The sequence below is a fragment of the Macaca fascicularis genome, chromosome 12 (assembly GCF_037993035.2).
Source record: "Macaca fascicularis isolate 582-1 chromosome 12, T2T-MFA8v1.1".
Taxonomy (NCBI): domain Eukaryota; kingdom Metazoa; phylum Chordata; class Mammalia; order Primates; family Cercopithecidae; genus Macaca; species Macaca fascicularis.
In genome coordinates, this window is record NC_088386.1 from 22,939,961 (window position 1) to 22,956,939 (window position 16,979).

A 16,979-nucleotide genomic window follows, 5' to 3' on the forward strand; every position below is an offset into this window, starting at 1 on the left:
GTTGTTTGTGATATTCCTATTTTTTAAGAATCTACTGCCATTTTCTTTGTGTTAGACTCTGTAATTAATATTTGTGAATGTTCAGCTGGGTGCAGTGGGGCACACCTCTGATCCCAGGATGACTGAGATAGGAAGATGACTTGAGCTCAAGAGTTTGAGACCAGCCTGGGCAACATAGTGAGAATCCATTCAAAAAAATAAATCTGTAATTGCAAATGTTCTATGTACATTTGGAAGAAGAGATATTCTCTATTATTGATGTGATTTATTAAATATATATGTACCTCATTGATTATGCTTTTTAGGTTTTCTAATAATCTTTACTATTTTTCTTCAATTGGGCTATTTGTACTGAAAATAGTTAAGTTATACTATTTGTATGTTCCTATCTATTTTTCCAGCATCTTCTGTATTTTTTCTACATATAGTTGCTGTTTTATGGTGCATAGATATTCAAAGCTTCTATTTCTTCATAGTGAAATGTTAACTTTAACATTCTAAAGTGTTTTTATTTGTCTCTTCTGATGCTTTTTGTCTTGAATTTTAATTTGTCAGATATTAGGATTGTACAACAAACATTCTTCTTGTTTTAATTTGCCTAAGTCTTTGTCCATCCCTTTATTTTTAGCCTTTTGAAACCACTATGTTACGTGTGTCTTTTATATTCCGCGTGAACATAGAGTTGGGTTTAGTTTTATGTGTCAGTGTAAACACTGAATTTCTCTTAATAAATGAATTAACCTTGTTTACTTTTATGGATATGATAATTATATTTGGCCTCTTCATAGTAGCTTACATTGTATTTATGGTGTGTTTAATTTTACATGTATTACTTGCTTTCTTTATTTGGTGTATACATTTGGCTGTTTTGTTTTTTTGTTAGTTTGTTTGTGTTCTGAGATGGAGTCTCACTCTGTCACCCTGGGTGGAGTGCAGTGGCGTGATCTCGTGATCTTGGCTCACTGCAACCTCCGCCTCCCGGATTCAAGCGATTCTCCTACCTCAGCCCCCTAAATAGCTGGAATTACAGGCGTGCACCACCGCGCTCAGCTATTTTTTTTTTTTTTTTTTTTTTTTTTTTTTGTATTTTTAGTATAGAAGATGTTTCACCATATTGGCCAGGCTGGTCTCAAACTCCTGACCTCAGGTGATCCACCCACCCTGCTTCAGCCTCCCCAAATGCTGGGATTACAGGCGTGAGTCACTGTGCCCAGCCTTGGCTTTTTAAATACATATATATATGTGTGTGTGTGTGTGTGTGTGTGTATGTATGTATATATAATTGTATTATATTGTATTTTGAGACAGAGTCTCACTTCATCACCCAGGCTGGAGTGCAGTGGTGCAATCTTAGCTCACTGCAACCTCTGCCTCCTGGATTCAAACAATCCTTGTGCCTCAAGCCTCCCAAGTAGCTGGGATTATAGGCATGTACCACCATGCCCAGCTAATTTTTTTTTTTTTAAATAGAGATAGGGTTTCACTATGTTGGCAAGGCTGGTCTCAAACTCCTGATCTCGAGTCATTTGCCTGCCTTGGCCTCCCAAAATGCTGGGATTACAGGCGTGAGCCACTGCATCTGACCGATATGTTTTGGTAGTTAGAAACACTTGCATTTTTATTGTAGAAGTTACCTTTGTATTTACCTTTATATGGTGTCCTTAATTTCCTCTCTGGCCTAATGTAGTGCTGTTTGTTATGCCAGTTTTAAATTATTTCCACCTAGTATAATTTTGTTATCCTTTTTTACATTTTCTCTCTCTTCGTCTTTTTTTAGGTCTGTTCTATAAATCGAATCTATTCTACTTTTTCATAGCATGAAATATTTACATGTTATTCTTCTAGTACTGACCCCATTCTCATTGTAATATTTGCTTTACAGTTATATATTTGACAAGTTTCAGTCATCATGCCAAAGATTTCCAAGTTATTTTTGGTTGAATGAAGCTTAGTTTCCAGCAGATTCTTGAGGAAAATCACAATATACAGTGTTTTCTGAGTTTGGGAGATTCAAATCTGTTTGAAGAACAGTTTAGTCAGATATAATATTCTATTTACTATTCTTGAAAATGTTACTCTGTTGCAGTCTTGATTTGTATACTGTTTTTGAGAAGTTTGTTGCCATTTGTTTTTTCATTTTCAATTATCTATTTTGCTGAAAACTTGAGAATGTCTTTATTTTAAAGTTTAATAGTTTTACTATTACATGTCCTAGGGTTGATTGATCTGGATTAGATTTTCAGGGGATATAGTAGTTCCTTTCAATGTATAGATTGAAGCTTTCTTTATTTGGGGGGAATTTGAGGGGTTACTATAATTTTAAACATTATTTTTAAATTTTCTTTATATAAAATATAGGTATGTTGGACCATTTTCCATTTCATTTACTTTGTCTAATCTACTTCCATATTTATCTCATCTTATTTATCTATTTATTTTGCTACTTTAATGTTTTCACTGAATGTTGTATGTTGTCATTTGAGTCTTTTCTTTATGGACATCTTGTTATTCATAATTCAGTTTTGAAAATTTTTTTGCTTCTATTGTCTTTCTGAGTTCAGTCAATTCATTTTATTTCTTTCTCTTTTTGTCCATTGTGGTCTTAATATTCTGTTTCTGATTCAAGATATTTTTAAATCATATCTTCAAAGATTTTGAGGGTATTTACTGCTGTGTGATGTTTTATGTTATAGGGATTTTCTTTTCAGCTTTGTTCTTGATTATTTGGAGGAAACTTTGTTAGTAGAAACATTTTCACATTTTCTGGCTTTTATTGCAGTTTTACATGAAGGTAGTGTGTTTTATTTCAATGTCTATTTATTTCATGAATAAGGTTTCTATTTCCAAAGCATCCTGTTTTGTTATTTCTGCCCTCTTTTGTGACGTTTGATTTATGGATGTTGTTGCGGGTAGTGGTGATAGGAAAAAGGTGGTATCTTGTTGTGTCTTTGTTTCTGCAGGATTCCTAATTTCCCTCTTCTAATTTCTTCTCCACCTTTACTGCATTATCTCTAAGGACTACCAGCTATTCCCTCTATATATGATTATCCATGACTGCCACTTCCAATCCCTTGCAAATGTAAGTCTGTATCTGGGTCTGGATTCTGAACTGCCGAGTTCTGAACTGTATTCTGTATTTTGAAGGCATTGTTGAACTTTCTTTTTCTGAAAATGATTTTGTCTGTGTTTCACCTAAGTCTTTTACTCCTCTACAATTTTTTTCATGGAATCTCTTAGGACTCTCTTCCTCCATGTTCCACATCAACTGGGTGACATTCATACTGGGTAATCTGTCAGATATTTTTCTACTTACATCTAATTTGAAAGTGTATGTGTGTGTGTGTTCATGTTCTGTCTCTAGTAATGGAGAACGCAGGCGTAATGTGTGGTTTGGTTTCTCTGCTTGTTGATTATCTTTTATAGTAGTGCTGGTAGGGGAATATCAAACTCAGGCTGCTACTGTTGTTTTGCACACCTGGAAGTCACGATAGATTTTTCTTTTCAATGCAACTTGATTGGTTTTAAAAATTTGAATCTATAACAACAAAAGCTCTCAAATATTTTAACTTTAATCATAGTTTTGGTCTAAAAGGCAGGGGAAATTGATTTTAGTTCTGGCCATTCTACAATTTTGCCATGCAGCCATTAGGAAATTACTTATCTTTTTGGGTTTCCATTTTCGTCTCTGTAAAATGAAGGTAATGACCAAGACCTTCAGATGATTGCTGATATTGCTTCTATCTCTAACTAGTTGTACACACATCCACAAATATCTACCCACATATCGTTCTTAGTACTCTGTCTAAGAAATTTGGAGAAGATAAAGTCTGTTTTATTCTGAGACTGGTACTGCATTTTAAATCTCTGTTGAATAATGTTTTCCAGTGACAGAAATTGATCATAATACTAAAAACATTTCATTTTGATATAACATCACACTCAAGGATACTCCTCAGGAATTTAATATCTCAGTATGTCTGTGTGCTTATCTCTGTATCTAGAACAATCTCTCTCTTCCACAGAAGCAACTGAACAGCATATTTAAAACATAATTTCATCCTGCTATTTTAGCTTAACTGCATGATATTAGGTTTATTACCTTTTGAAAAGTTTAAAATCATGTAAATCAAGATAAGGCATTTTAACAGTGCAGTTTTATTTTATTGAGAATTTTAAAGAGAAAGGCTATGTAACTCAAGCAGCGTCCCCCATTAGTTGTAAACACCGACGTTAGGTAAACATCATTTTTATCAAATAACACATAAGTTACCTCAGGTTAATTTGGCTAAGAAAGGAGTTATGGAGAAAAGGAAACTCATATGCTCTTCCAGCTAAATTTATCAGCGATCTTTAATATTTATTTTTTGGTAGTTTAAAAATCACTTTTAATATTTTCAAAATTGCCTTCTCCATCATATTTGTAAAACTCTTATTCAAATGCCTTTGTTAAATTTCACACTGCAGAAGGTGGCAATGCTCACTTTTTGGTCTAGTTCCTATAGCAGTCAGGGGTGTAACATAAACCTTGGTATATGCATGTTTTTTTCCTTCAAGTTATTCTAATTTTTTATATGTTTCTATTAGTTTGCCTAGTGGCAGAAAAATGCTACCAGTTTGGAGTCAAAATCATTAAAAGTAATAGCATACATTCTGATTTCCCAGATAGATTCTCTTTTAAACCTGTCTCAGTTCTGGTTCATTTCTCTTCATTTTTCATTCACATTTTATTCCTTGGTGTTATTTTCATGATGCGAAGTTGCAAACATTCCCTGAGTTAGAATCTGTAAGCTATAGAAGCAACTGTTCCCTTGTAATTATGCTATAATTTGGGTAGGCTGCTGCCATATGGATGGCACTGTTTTTGTTAAATAATTGGAATAAGCATGATTTTGAATAGCCCACTGTTCTATTAAGAGTTTCTAAAGTACTCAGTTGCAATTTCAGTTTTATAAAATTACTTTTAACTGTAAAGTGTATTTTAGAAGTATTATGTTTTGTAAACAAATATTACATAATTTAGAACAAAATTAGTAGAAATTCAAGTACCTTCACAATTAGGGTCTTTACTCTTTTGTTATTAGTTACTTCTAATCAGTACTTTTTCCATATGTAGGGTAGATTTAGCTCTCTAGGAATATGTTTATTTACAAATTGGATTATTATATGGTTGTAGCAAAGCTTTGTGTCACATAACTGTTTAGGTTTCTGGTTGAACATGATAAAATGAACACAGCTATGTCTGCTGTATTGGGGAAATCTACTTACATGACAGTAAAATAATTAAAGAGGCATAAATTCCCAAGAAAAAATATAATAAAGCAAGTGACAATTGGGAAGAAAGTTCAACAAATTTTGGAATCTGAAAAGTAAAGGGATGAGTGGTAATTCACCTACCTGAGTGGGGAAAGTAGAAAGCTCCTCTTCAGTTGGAAAATCTTCAAGAAGCAAATCAATTTACAGGGCATAGCTGCACTGATATTTCACTGTCTTCTTTGCTGTATATTTGAGTCATTTGATTGAGATCTGACCAATGACTTGTAGGCAGGAGCAACCTAAGCCACTTCTAAGCCAAAGTCATAAATCACTTTGGGTGACCCTCCTGCTCCCTCTTTCCTTTTTAAGGGTGAACTTGAAAGCCACATATTCTAGATGGTGAATCTATAAGGTGAACACAACCTGAATCCTAAGTTGTTACTTAGAACATTTTCCTCTGGAAGAGTTGAACAACCTTCATCAAACTTTTTAAGTGAAAAGAAAATAAACACTTATTTTGACAGATATTCAGATTTCCAGGGTTGTTACCAAAGTATAGCCTATTTTATTCTGACAAATACAAGATTATTGGAAGCCTTGGGAAGTATAGTGTTGTAAGAAACTAAAGACAAATGTGTTCAGTGGTCCTAAAAGTCACCCGCTTACCTAGAGAAGATAGTGTTAGTGTAAAAGATCATACTGTGAACATGCAGAGTAAAAGTGAAAGTCTACATAGTTTGTGAGAGAGCCCTGACAGCGCTCCCTTTCTCTAGTCAGCTGTCATAAAAGCACCATCCAAGTTTATACACATGAAGCAAGAGATAGAGGATTCCTATCCTGAGAAAAAGGCAAGCTAAAAAGTAAGGACTTATGGATACTGGCATTTGAGAAACACAAATAAAATGTCCTGGTCCTTGCATAATCAGCCAATAGTAATGATTGATATTGGATAAGACTCACCTATAATAAAAGAGCTTCCAATTTGTGTTTTTGGTGCCACATTCTAATCCCTAATAGCAAAGGTTCACCAAAAATTTAAGCTAAGTCCAATGTGAAATAGTGAGGACAAAATAAATAGAGATCAGGAATGACGAATAAAATGGGATAATGTATAGAGAGAAATAAAATAAAAATATTTTAATATTGTCAGTTACATAAGATGAAATATTGCAGTTATGATAAAACAAGATAATATTTAAAAGGAATAATTAAGAAATGAACATTAAAAATCTAATTGCAAAATAAGTTAAAAATTAATAAAATGTTGGAGGCTAATTTAGGGTAAATTACTTGCAAAGAAAAAAAACACAGAAAATAGAACAAAAATAAAAGAAAAAGAATTATGTAGGTTAAATATCTGATGGATGATGATGCCATAAAAGGAGGACCTATTAAACACCATACATGAAAATGAATTGATGACCTAAATAGGAAGTTGTAAAGAATAAAATTTTCTAAACGAAAACATATGAGAGCATGGATTTATAGCATTGGGACTGAGGAAAAAATCTCAAGTGTAGCATAAAAAAAAACTATGAGAGGAAGTATAAATCAAGAAATTTAAAAACTGTGTATTACAAAAAAACACTAACAAAATTAAAAATCAAATATAAGAAACTATGTTTGTATTATATAAAACCACCAAGAAACTACTCTTCAGAATCTATGCATATATTTCTATATGTCTATTGTCAACATCTATCTATGTATAAGTCTGTGTGCGTGTGTGTGTGTGCGTGTCTGTGTACTTAAACTCAGTAGGAAAAAAATACATGTTAGAAGTCTAAAAGTTGGCTGGGTGTGGTGGCTCATGCCTGTAATCCCAGCACTTTGAGAGGCCAAGGTGAGTGGATCACCTGAGGTCAGGAGTTCAAGACCAGCCTGGCAAACCCCTTCTCTACTGAAAATACAAAAATTAGCTGGGCATGATGGTGCACGCCTGTTGTCCCAGCTGTTTGGGACGCTGAGGCAGAAGAATCACTTGAACCCTGGAGACAGAAGTTGCAGTGAGCCAAGATCGCGCCATTGCACTCCAGCCTGGGCAATAGAGCAAGACTCCACCACCCCCGCCACCAAAAATGTCTGAAAGTTAAAAAAAAAGTCTGGTAGCTATAGGCGCAAAATCATTTTCTATCTTCCCACAACCCTTGGTTTCCAACTCGTATCTCTCCAACTCCTGCTTCTGTCTCCTTCCCTGACTTTGACTTTTCTGCCTCCCTCTTACAAAGATGCTGTGATTCATTGGGTCCACTGGGTACTCCAGGATCATTTCCCCTTCACAAGATCCTTAACTTAATCACCTCTACAAAGTTTATTTTGCCATGTATGGTGGCACATTCATTGATTCCAATTATTAGGTGTGGACCACAATGGTCAAACAGTATGGACCAATTTGCAGAATAGGAAGTATGAGGAGTCATTAATGATGTGAGAGGAACATAAAGCTCATGGTAATCTGGAAAATAAATGAATTTTCTCAACATTTTAGAAAAATAAGCCTGATGATACCAAGAATTGGGAGCATGTTGAAAAAAATTTGACAATACTTTATGTATCTGCTTATATAAATATTCATGACCTAACTCTAGGCAATACTACTAGGAGAAATCTCTTTTACGTGTTTAACACATAGAGATATGTCCAAGGAGGTTCAATACATCATCCTGTGGATTTGCAAGAAATTGAGCACAACCAAAGGTCCCACTAATTGGGAAATGAATTGCCAGGTATTCATATACTGGAATATTACTCAATACTGAAAATGAATGAACTCTATCTGCATGGTCAACATGGATATATCTAGAAATCACAATACTACATGAGGAAAATCTTTTCCAGAGCAATATGTATAACAAACACAAGTAAAAATTTTAAAAAATATATATGGCAATACTACATGCTATCTGTAAATACAGGTACATACATCTTAGTTAAAGCATAAAACATTTATTCTTATTAATTACACTCTCACCACTCCTTTTCACATAGTACTGAAAGTCCTAGCCAGAGCAATCAGACAAAAGAACTAAAGGCATACGAGTCGGAAAAGAGGAAGCCAAACTGTCGCTGTTTGCTGATGACATGATCGTTTACCTAAAGCCTCCTGCAGAAAGCTCCCAGTATTGATAAAAGAATTAAGCAAAGTTTCTGGATACAAAATTAATGTACACATATCAATAGCTCTTCTGTATACCAGCTGCTACCAAGCTGAGAATCAAATCAGAACTGGACTTCTTTTACAATAGCTGCAAAAAACAAAAAATCTAACCAATGAAGTGAAAGACCTCTACAAGGAAAACTACAAAACACTGCTGAAAGAAATCACAGATGACACAAACAAATGGAAATACACCCATGCTCACGGATGGGTAGAATCTGTATTGTGAAAATGACCATACTGCCAAAAGCAATCTACAAATTCAATATAATTCCTATAAAATATACTACCATCATTCTTCACTGAGTTAGAAAAAACAATTCTAAAACTCATATGGAACCAAAAAAGAGCCTGCATAGCCAAAGCAAGCCTAAGCAAAAAGAACAAATCTGGAGGCATCACATTACCTGATTTCAAACTGTATGATAAGGCCATAGTCACCAAAACAGCATGGTACTGGTGTAAAATAGGTACATAGGCCAGGCACAGTGGCTCATGTCTGTAATCCTAGCACTTTGGGAGGCCGAGGCGGATGGATTGCCTGAGTTCAGGAGTTTGAGACTAGCCTGGGCAACACAGTGAAACCCTGTCTCTACTGAAATACAAAAAAGTAGCCAGGCATGGTGGTGTGTGCCTGTAGTCCTAACTACTTGGGAGGCTGAGGCAGGAGAATTGCTTGAACCTGGGAGGTAGAGGTTGCAGTGAGCCAAGATCGTGCCACTGCACTCCAGCCTGGGCGACAGAGCGAGACTCTGTCTCAAAAAAACAAACAAACAAAAAAAAAAAACAAAAAATACAAAAACAAAACAAAACAAAACAAAAAAAACAAAGAAAGGCACATAGACCAATGGAACAGAATAGAGAACCCAGATTATCTTCAACAAAGCAAACAAAACAAAAACAAAGTGAGGAGAGGACACCCTTTTCAACAAATGGTGCTGGGATAACTGTCTAGCCCCACTTAGGAGAATGAAACTGGATCCTCATCTCTCACCTTATACAAAAATCAACTTAAGATGGATTAAGGACTTAAATCTAAGTCATGAAACTTTAAAAATCCTAGAAGATAACATTGGAAAAACCCTTCCATTGGCTTAGGCAAGGGTTTCATGACCAAAAACCCAAAAGCAAATGCAATCAAAACAAAGATAAATAGCTGGGACTTAATTAAACCGAAGAGCTTTTGCATGGCAATAGGAACCATCAGCAAAATAAACAGAAAACCCACAGAGTAGGAAAAAATCTTCACAATCTATACATGTGACAAAGTACTAATATCCAGATTCTACAATGAACTCAAACCAACAAGAAAAAACCAATCCCATCAAAAAGTGGGCCAAGGACATAAATAGACAATTCTCAAAAGATGTACAAATGGCCAACAAACATATGAAGAAATGTTGAACATCACTAATGGTCAGCATTATGCAAATCAAAACCACAATGTGATATCACCTTACTCCTGCAAGAATGGCTGTAATAAAAAAAGTCGAAAAATATTAGATGTTGGTGTGGATACAGTGGACAAGAACACTTCTGCACTGCTAGTGGAAAATATAAACTAGTGTAACCACTATGAAAAACAATGTGGAGATTCCTTAAAGAACTAAAAGTAGAACTATCATTTGATCCAGCAATCTTATTACCCAGAGGAAAATAAGTCATTATACGAAAAATATACTTGCACATGCATGTTTACAGCAGCACAATTCGCAATTGCAAAAATGTGGAACCAACCAAAATTCCCATCCATCAATGAGTGGACAAAGAAACTGGTGTGTATATATGTATATATACATATACCCATAAAACATATATATGTATACATGTGTGTATATATATATGTGTGTGTGTATATGTAAAGATATGATGAAATATGACTCAGCCATAAAAAGGAATGAATTAATGGCATTCACAGTGACCTGGATGAGATTGGAAACTATTACTCTAAGTCAAGTAACTCAGGAATGGAAAACCAAACATCCTAGTCTTCACTCATAAGCGGGAGCTAAGCTATGAGGATGCAAAGGCATAAGAATGACACAGTGGACTTTGGGGACTCATGGGGAAAGGGTGGGAAAAGAGTCAAGTATACATATGTAACAAACCTGCACGTTATGCACATGTACCCTACAACTTAAAGTATAATAATAATAAATAAATTAAAAAAAAAAAAAAAAAAAAAAAAAAAGTCAGGAATAAACTACAAACAGGGTGCAGTGTAGACTGCTTGGGTGATGGGCGCACCAAAATCTCACAAATCACCACTAAAGAGGCCAAAGAGGGCAGATTACCTGAGGTTGGGAATTTGAGTCCAGTTTGGTCAACAGGGTGAAGCCCATCTCTACTAAAAATACAAAAAATTAGCTGAGTATGATGGTGCACCTATAGTCCCAGCTACATGGGAGGCTGAGACACGAGAATTCCTTGAACCTGAGAGGCAGAGGTTACAGTGAGCCAAGACTGTGCCACTGCACTCCAGCCTGGGTGACAGAGTGAGACTCGGTCTCAAAAAAATGAAAAAAAAGGAAAAAGAACTTACTCATATAACCAACACCACTGTTCTCCAATAACTTACGGAAATAAAAAAATTTAAAAAATAAAAATTTAAAAAATATAAATGGCAATACTACATGCGATCTATAAATACAGGTCTATACATCTGAAAGCATAAAACATTTATACTTATTAATTATTGCATTTTTATATCTGAAATAATACAATCAATTTAAGGATAGTAGCTATGTCTGAGGAGACAGAAATAAAACTAGAATTGCAAAGAACACTAGGGATTTCACCAGAATTTGTAATTTTTTTATTATTTAAGGAAATTTGAACCAAATGTTAGTTTTGCTAGAAAGGTATGGAAGTATTTGTTATATTACTCTATTTTTCTATATGTTTGATGTATGATGTAAAAGTAGTGGTAAGTGGAGTGCTAATGAATTGGAGGTACTTTGCTACTGATTTTTATTTTATGAGAGCTTCTGCCCATATTTGTAAATAGAGAGATTTTCTTACATTTCCCGGGGAAGTAAGAATTACTAGCATAATTTTTGTTTCCAATATTTTCTTTATATTTAAATATTTGGGGAGTAATTTACAAAAGACAACATGTTCTATGCATGTGACGGGTCAAATTATCACATCATCTTTTTTAAAAAGGCAAATCAGCAGAATAGATCTGTTCCATTAAGAAGCGATAGCATTCTCTACAAAAGGATCAGTTTTCATTTCTGTGTGTGGACAAAAATTTTTATTGTGGATTTTAGTTTGTAAGGTCATTCCAATTACACTAAAGGTTACTACAAATCTAAGGGGTGAGTAAATCACATTTTATTATTGTTTCCCTGCTGATAATGAAACTTAGCAGTCAAGAGATTAAGGTCATAATAATATATCGTGATGCAAAGTACAGGACCCAGATATTTCTGTTTCACCATCTAATGTTCCTTTTACTGTTCCAGAAAAGGGAATCTTACTGATCAAATTAGACCAGAGCTCAACATGTTACCTTTTATTATTATTGTTTTGACCAAGGAGTGGGACAGTGACAATAACATTAAAAGTATGTAAATATGTAATCAATAGGACATATGCTATTTCTTGGAAAGAAAACAAGAATTAGGAGCCCTTTTCAAAAATATAAAAGCCTTAATTAATTCCTGTAACTCCCTGCACATGCTCTTACTGTTGGAGACTTATTATCTGTTCTGCTGGTCCAGGAGGAAAAGTCAATGTGGGAAGGATGAGCAACAGAGAGTGAGAGCTGGTGAATGGGAAGAAAGGAACCACTGCTTTAGCTGTATACAGGGAATGAAATAGCATGGGGCTTTCTTTATGAAGGGAAAAATGAAATCAGTCTTGGAAATTGAAAATTATTTTCTAAAAACATACACAAGTTATAAAACTCTTTTACATTTCTGCATTAGTTTGTTCAGGCTGCCGTTAAGTTCCACAAACTTGCTGGGTCAAACGACAGAATTTCATTTTCATTTTATTTTATTCACTCACCCACTCACTCACTCACTCACTCACTCACTCACTCACTCACTCACTTACTTTCTGGAAGCCTTAAGTCCAAGATTAAGGTGGGGGCAGCATTGCTTTTTTTCTGAAGGCTCTCTCCTTGGCTTGTAGATGGCTGCCCTCCCGCTGTGTGGTCACATGTCTTTCCTCTGTATGTGCCTGTGTGCTATTCTCTTATAAGGCAGTCATATTGGATTAAGGCCTACCCTATGCTTTATTTTAATCACCTTCTTAATCACTCTATCTCCAAATAAGTTTGCCATCTGAGGTCCCAGGGGTTATGACTTCAACGTATTAATTTTAGAGCCTATGAAACTCAGCCTATAACAATTTCTGAAAAGTCAAAACATGGAAACTTCTTGTTGATCTACAGCTTTCTGTTGCATCACGCAATAGAAAAAGGTGGTCCCCTCCCCCAACCTCTGCTTTACTTGGCAACAGTGACATTGCTTTCTGTATTAGGTGAGATATTTTCAGGAGAGGGTCTTTTTTTTTTTTTTTTTTTTTTTTTTTTTTTTTTTTTTTTGAGACGGAGTCTCACTCTGTTACTCAGACTGGAGTGCAGTGGCGCGATCTCGGCTCACTGCAAGCTTCACACCATTCTCCCGCCTCAACCTCCTGAGTTGCTGGGATTACAGGCGCCCGCCACCACGCCCGGCTAATTTTTCGTATTTTTCATAGAGACGGGGTTTCACTGTGTTAGCCAGGATGGTCTCCATCTCCTGACCTCGTGATCCGCCCGCCTCGGCCTCCCAAAGTGCTGGGATTACAGGCGTGAACCACGGTGCCCAGCCGGGGGAGGTTGTTTCTAATCGATTTTGATCCCAGGCCCCAAAATTGTCACATTGAATTGAACAGTAACAATGATACACTGCCCTTTTCATTTTGAAAGGACTAATATTATCTGAATAGATTTTTAAAAAATAAAATATTGAGGCTGGGCTTGGTGGCTCACGCCTACAATCCTGGCACTTTGGGCGAACAAGTCAGGTGGATTGCTTGAACCCAGGAGCTCAAGACCAGCCTGGGCAACGTGACAAAACTCTGTCTCTACAAAATATACCAAAATTAGACTGTTGTGGTGGTGTGCATCTGTAGTCCCAGCTACTCAGGAGACTGAGGTGGGAGGATCACCTGCGCCTGGGGAGGTCGAGGCTGCAATGAGCCCTGATTGCACTATTGCACCCAGCCTGAGTAACAGAGTGAGACCCTGTCTCGAAAAATAAATAAAATAAAATATTGGACCAGAGGAAGATTTAGCTTTTCCTCTGTGAACACCACATTAACTCTTAATAGTTTAATGGGGGTATAATACAGAAATGTACTATCAATATGGCCAAATATGAGCATGTTTTACTCTCTCTTCTATAAGTGATTGCCCCCCCCATTTATGTATTTTCACAAGTTAGAAATGAAACAATTTAAGACTTCTTCCTTTTTTTTTTTTTTTTTTGAGACTCTCCCAGGCTGGAGTACAGTGGTGCGATCTCGTCTCACTCTAGCCCCCTCCTCTCAGATTCAAGCAATTCTCCTGCCTCAGCCTCCCAAGTAGCTAGGACTACAGGTACACACCACTGTGACTGACTAATTTTTGTATTTTTAGTAGAGACAAGGTTTCATTGTGTTTGCCAGTCTGGTCTCGAACTCCTGAACTCAGGTGATCTGCCTGCCTTGACCTCCCAAAGTGTTGGGATTATAGGCATGAGCCACTATGCCCGTCCCCCCGCCACCGTTTTTAAACCACATTCAGAGGAACTGTTACCAAAAGCTGTCTGTCAGTATTTGAACATTGACCCCTTCTTTAGTTTACATTCTTAGAATATTATCCTTTTCCTCCCAAAGTATTGGTTGCCTTTGACTGAATAAAAGAACTAATAACAAGGGACAAAAGGAACAGATTGCCAATTAATATTTGAAATATTATCTCCCAATATGAATCTGATTTCCCCCCACTTGAAGTCATTTAATGCCTAATTAAACAAATTTCTTAGCCTGTGACAGGAAGCCCTTTCAGAGCAGCTTTTGAAGAACCCTTATACCTCGTTTCTATCCACGTTCCTCCTGGCACTTTATGCTTCAGCAGAACAAATGGGCTCCTACGTGTACCCGGTGGTGTGCTTATGAATGGTTAGCAACCAGTTCTCAGGAGTCTGAGAGAGTGGGCTTGATTCGTAGCATTTGCCAATTTCTGTATTGTAAATACTCTGACTTTGGCCAATGTTAAGCTTACAGGAGGTCAAGTGGTTTGCAAATTCCTGAAAATTTAACAGTTGGCTCCTGTGAGCAGCTAGAGCTAGCTCCAGTATACCACTGGTTCCCATCCCCAAAAGGTATAATTTCAAACCTTTGAATATGCTGTTGTTTTGCCTAAGAATAGTGTTTTCTCTGTGCCTGAAAAACTCCCATTAATCTTTTAAAAATGTAGCCCAGGTGGCCTCTCTGAGCACCCTTCTGCCTTACCGGGGGTTCATCACTGCCTCATCAGTGTTTCTCCTCATCATTATAAATACTTTTATGTCGGGTTGGCCACATTATCACATTATCTTATCTTTTTATTTATTTACCTATTTCCTAATTAGACTGTTGGTACTTGATCACACACACATTTTGCAGATCAGTAAATTGGTGCTCAGAGCCTAACAACATGAGAAAATATAACAGCACATTTAAAAAATTGCCCAGTATGTACAAGAATGGATAGATGAATATTCTAAAGTTTGTATTTACCTTTTTTGATACTGTACAATTACTTAGCCTTTCTGGGCCTAAATGTATCTACAAAGTAGATGTAATAAAATGTAAGCTCGTGAGCTTGTTGTGAGAAAGTTATCTGTGAAATGCAGCACAGTTTGGACACCTGAAAACCAGTCAATCCATGGTAATAGTAGGCTAACGTAGGTGAAAGCCTCCTAGAAGGACTGGGTGCGGTGGCTGGTTCACACCCGTAACCCCAGCACTTTGGGAGGCCAAGGCGGGACCTCACTTGAGGTCAGGAGTTCGAGACCAGCGTGTCCAGCATGATAAAACCCTCTCTCTACTAAAAATACAAAAATTACCTGGGCGTGGTGGCGTGTTCCTGTAGTCTCAGCTACTTGGGAGGCTGAGATAGGAGAATCGCTTAAACCTGGGAGATGGAGGTTGCACCACAGCACTCCAGCCTGGGCGACAGAGCAAGACTCCGTCTCAGTAAAAAAAAAAAAAAAAGCAGCCTAGAAGGACCCTCATTATTTTCTAATAATACTGATAAAGGTGGACCCATCTTACATGTATATCTTGTTAGAGTGAAGCAGCTTCACTATTTCAGAAGAAATAAACACTTCAAATGTTATGCTCTTCAGTATTTTTTCATGAGGTCTCTAAAATTGTTTTAAAAATCTTCCTATTAAATGCTGAAATTTCAGAGTTTTTTTTTTCCCATAGTAGGCAGTTTATAATGTTACTCACATCCATTAATCTATGGCCTCCTGTTTTCTACTTCTTTTTTTTTCAGCCTTTGCATGCAAGACTCCTTCCCATTGACTGTTCAGTCCTGCATCATGCCCAAAGACTGTGAAACCTCCGAGTGGTCCTCCTGGAGCCCCTGCTCCAAGACATGCCATTCAGGGAGTCTCTTGCCAGGGTTTAGGAGCAGGAGCCGGAATGTGAAGCACATTGCTATTGGAGGTGGAAAGGAGTGCCCTGAACTTCTTGAGAAAGAAGCCTGCATTGTTGAAGGAGAACTGCAGCAATGTCCCAGGTATTATGCCTTTATGCCGTCTTTAGTGTGAGTGTTTTAATATATAACCTCATTTAATGTTATAGAAAGGTAATTAATTACATTCATTCAGTAATGAAAGTAGCTGTGACTCATATTTATTGAGTCTTCACTCAGTATACAAGTTCCATAATCGGCAGCACAGGAGAACAGGTTAATATCATGGGCTTTGGTGTTGACTCCCTTGGTTTAAGTCCTGTTTCTGTGACTTTCTAATTATGTGAATTTCTTCAAGTAACTTAATTAGAGTGCCTTAGTTTACCAGCAGTGCTTAATTCATCCTGTGTTTGACAGATAGTAAATGCTCAGTAACCATTAGCTATTATTACCCGACACAACACACCTAATTCTCATAGTAACCTAAGAGGCCATTCATGGCATCTCCATTTTACAAATGAAGCTACTAATGTTCAGAGAGATTAAATAGTTTCTGAAGTTATGTAGGTAATGAGTGGCAGTATCCTGATTCGAACTCAGTTCTGTTTTCAAATCTTAAGCCGCTATGTGGCATTCTTCAATTCCTGAATCCCTAAGGAGCCAGAGAATATTCAAGAAAGGATTTAACATATATTAATGGCTACATTTTAACTTCATTTTTTTTTTTTGAGACAAAAACTCAGTTGCCCAGAGTGGAGTGCAATGGTGTAATTATGGCTCACTGTAGCCTCCACCTCCTGGGCTCAAGAAATTCTCCCACCTCAGCCTCTTGAGTAGCTGGGACTACAGGTATGTGCTACTATATATATTTTTTATTTTATATAGAGATGGGGTCTCACTATGTTGCTC

The 16,979-nt window shown here is 36.5% G+C and overlaps 1 protein-coding gene across 3 annotated transcripts in view; it reads left to right on the plus strand.

Moving 5' to 3' along the window:
• THSD7B (thrombospondin type 1 domain containing 7B) overlaps positions 1–16,979 on the plus strand; it is a 907,474-nt gene that overhangs the window by 303,173 nt on the left and 587,322 nt on the right. For all 3 annotated transcript variants that reach the window (XM_065525431.1, XM_074008583.1, XM_074008582.1), the window contains one exon: positions 15,930–16,175. In XM_065525431.1, the coding sequence (XP_065381503.1) occupies positions 15,930–16,175 (246 nt within the window). The remainder of the gene's footprint in view (positions 1–15,929; positions 16,176–16,979) is intronic.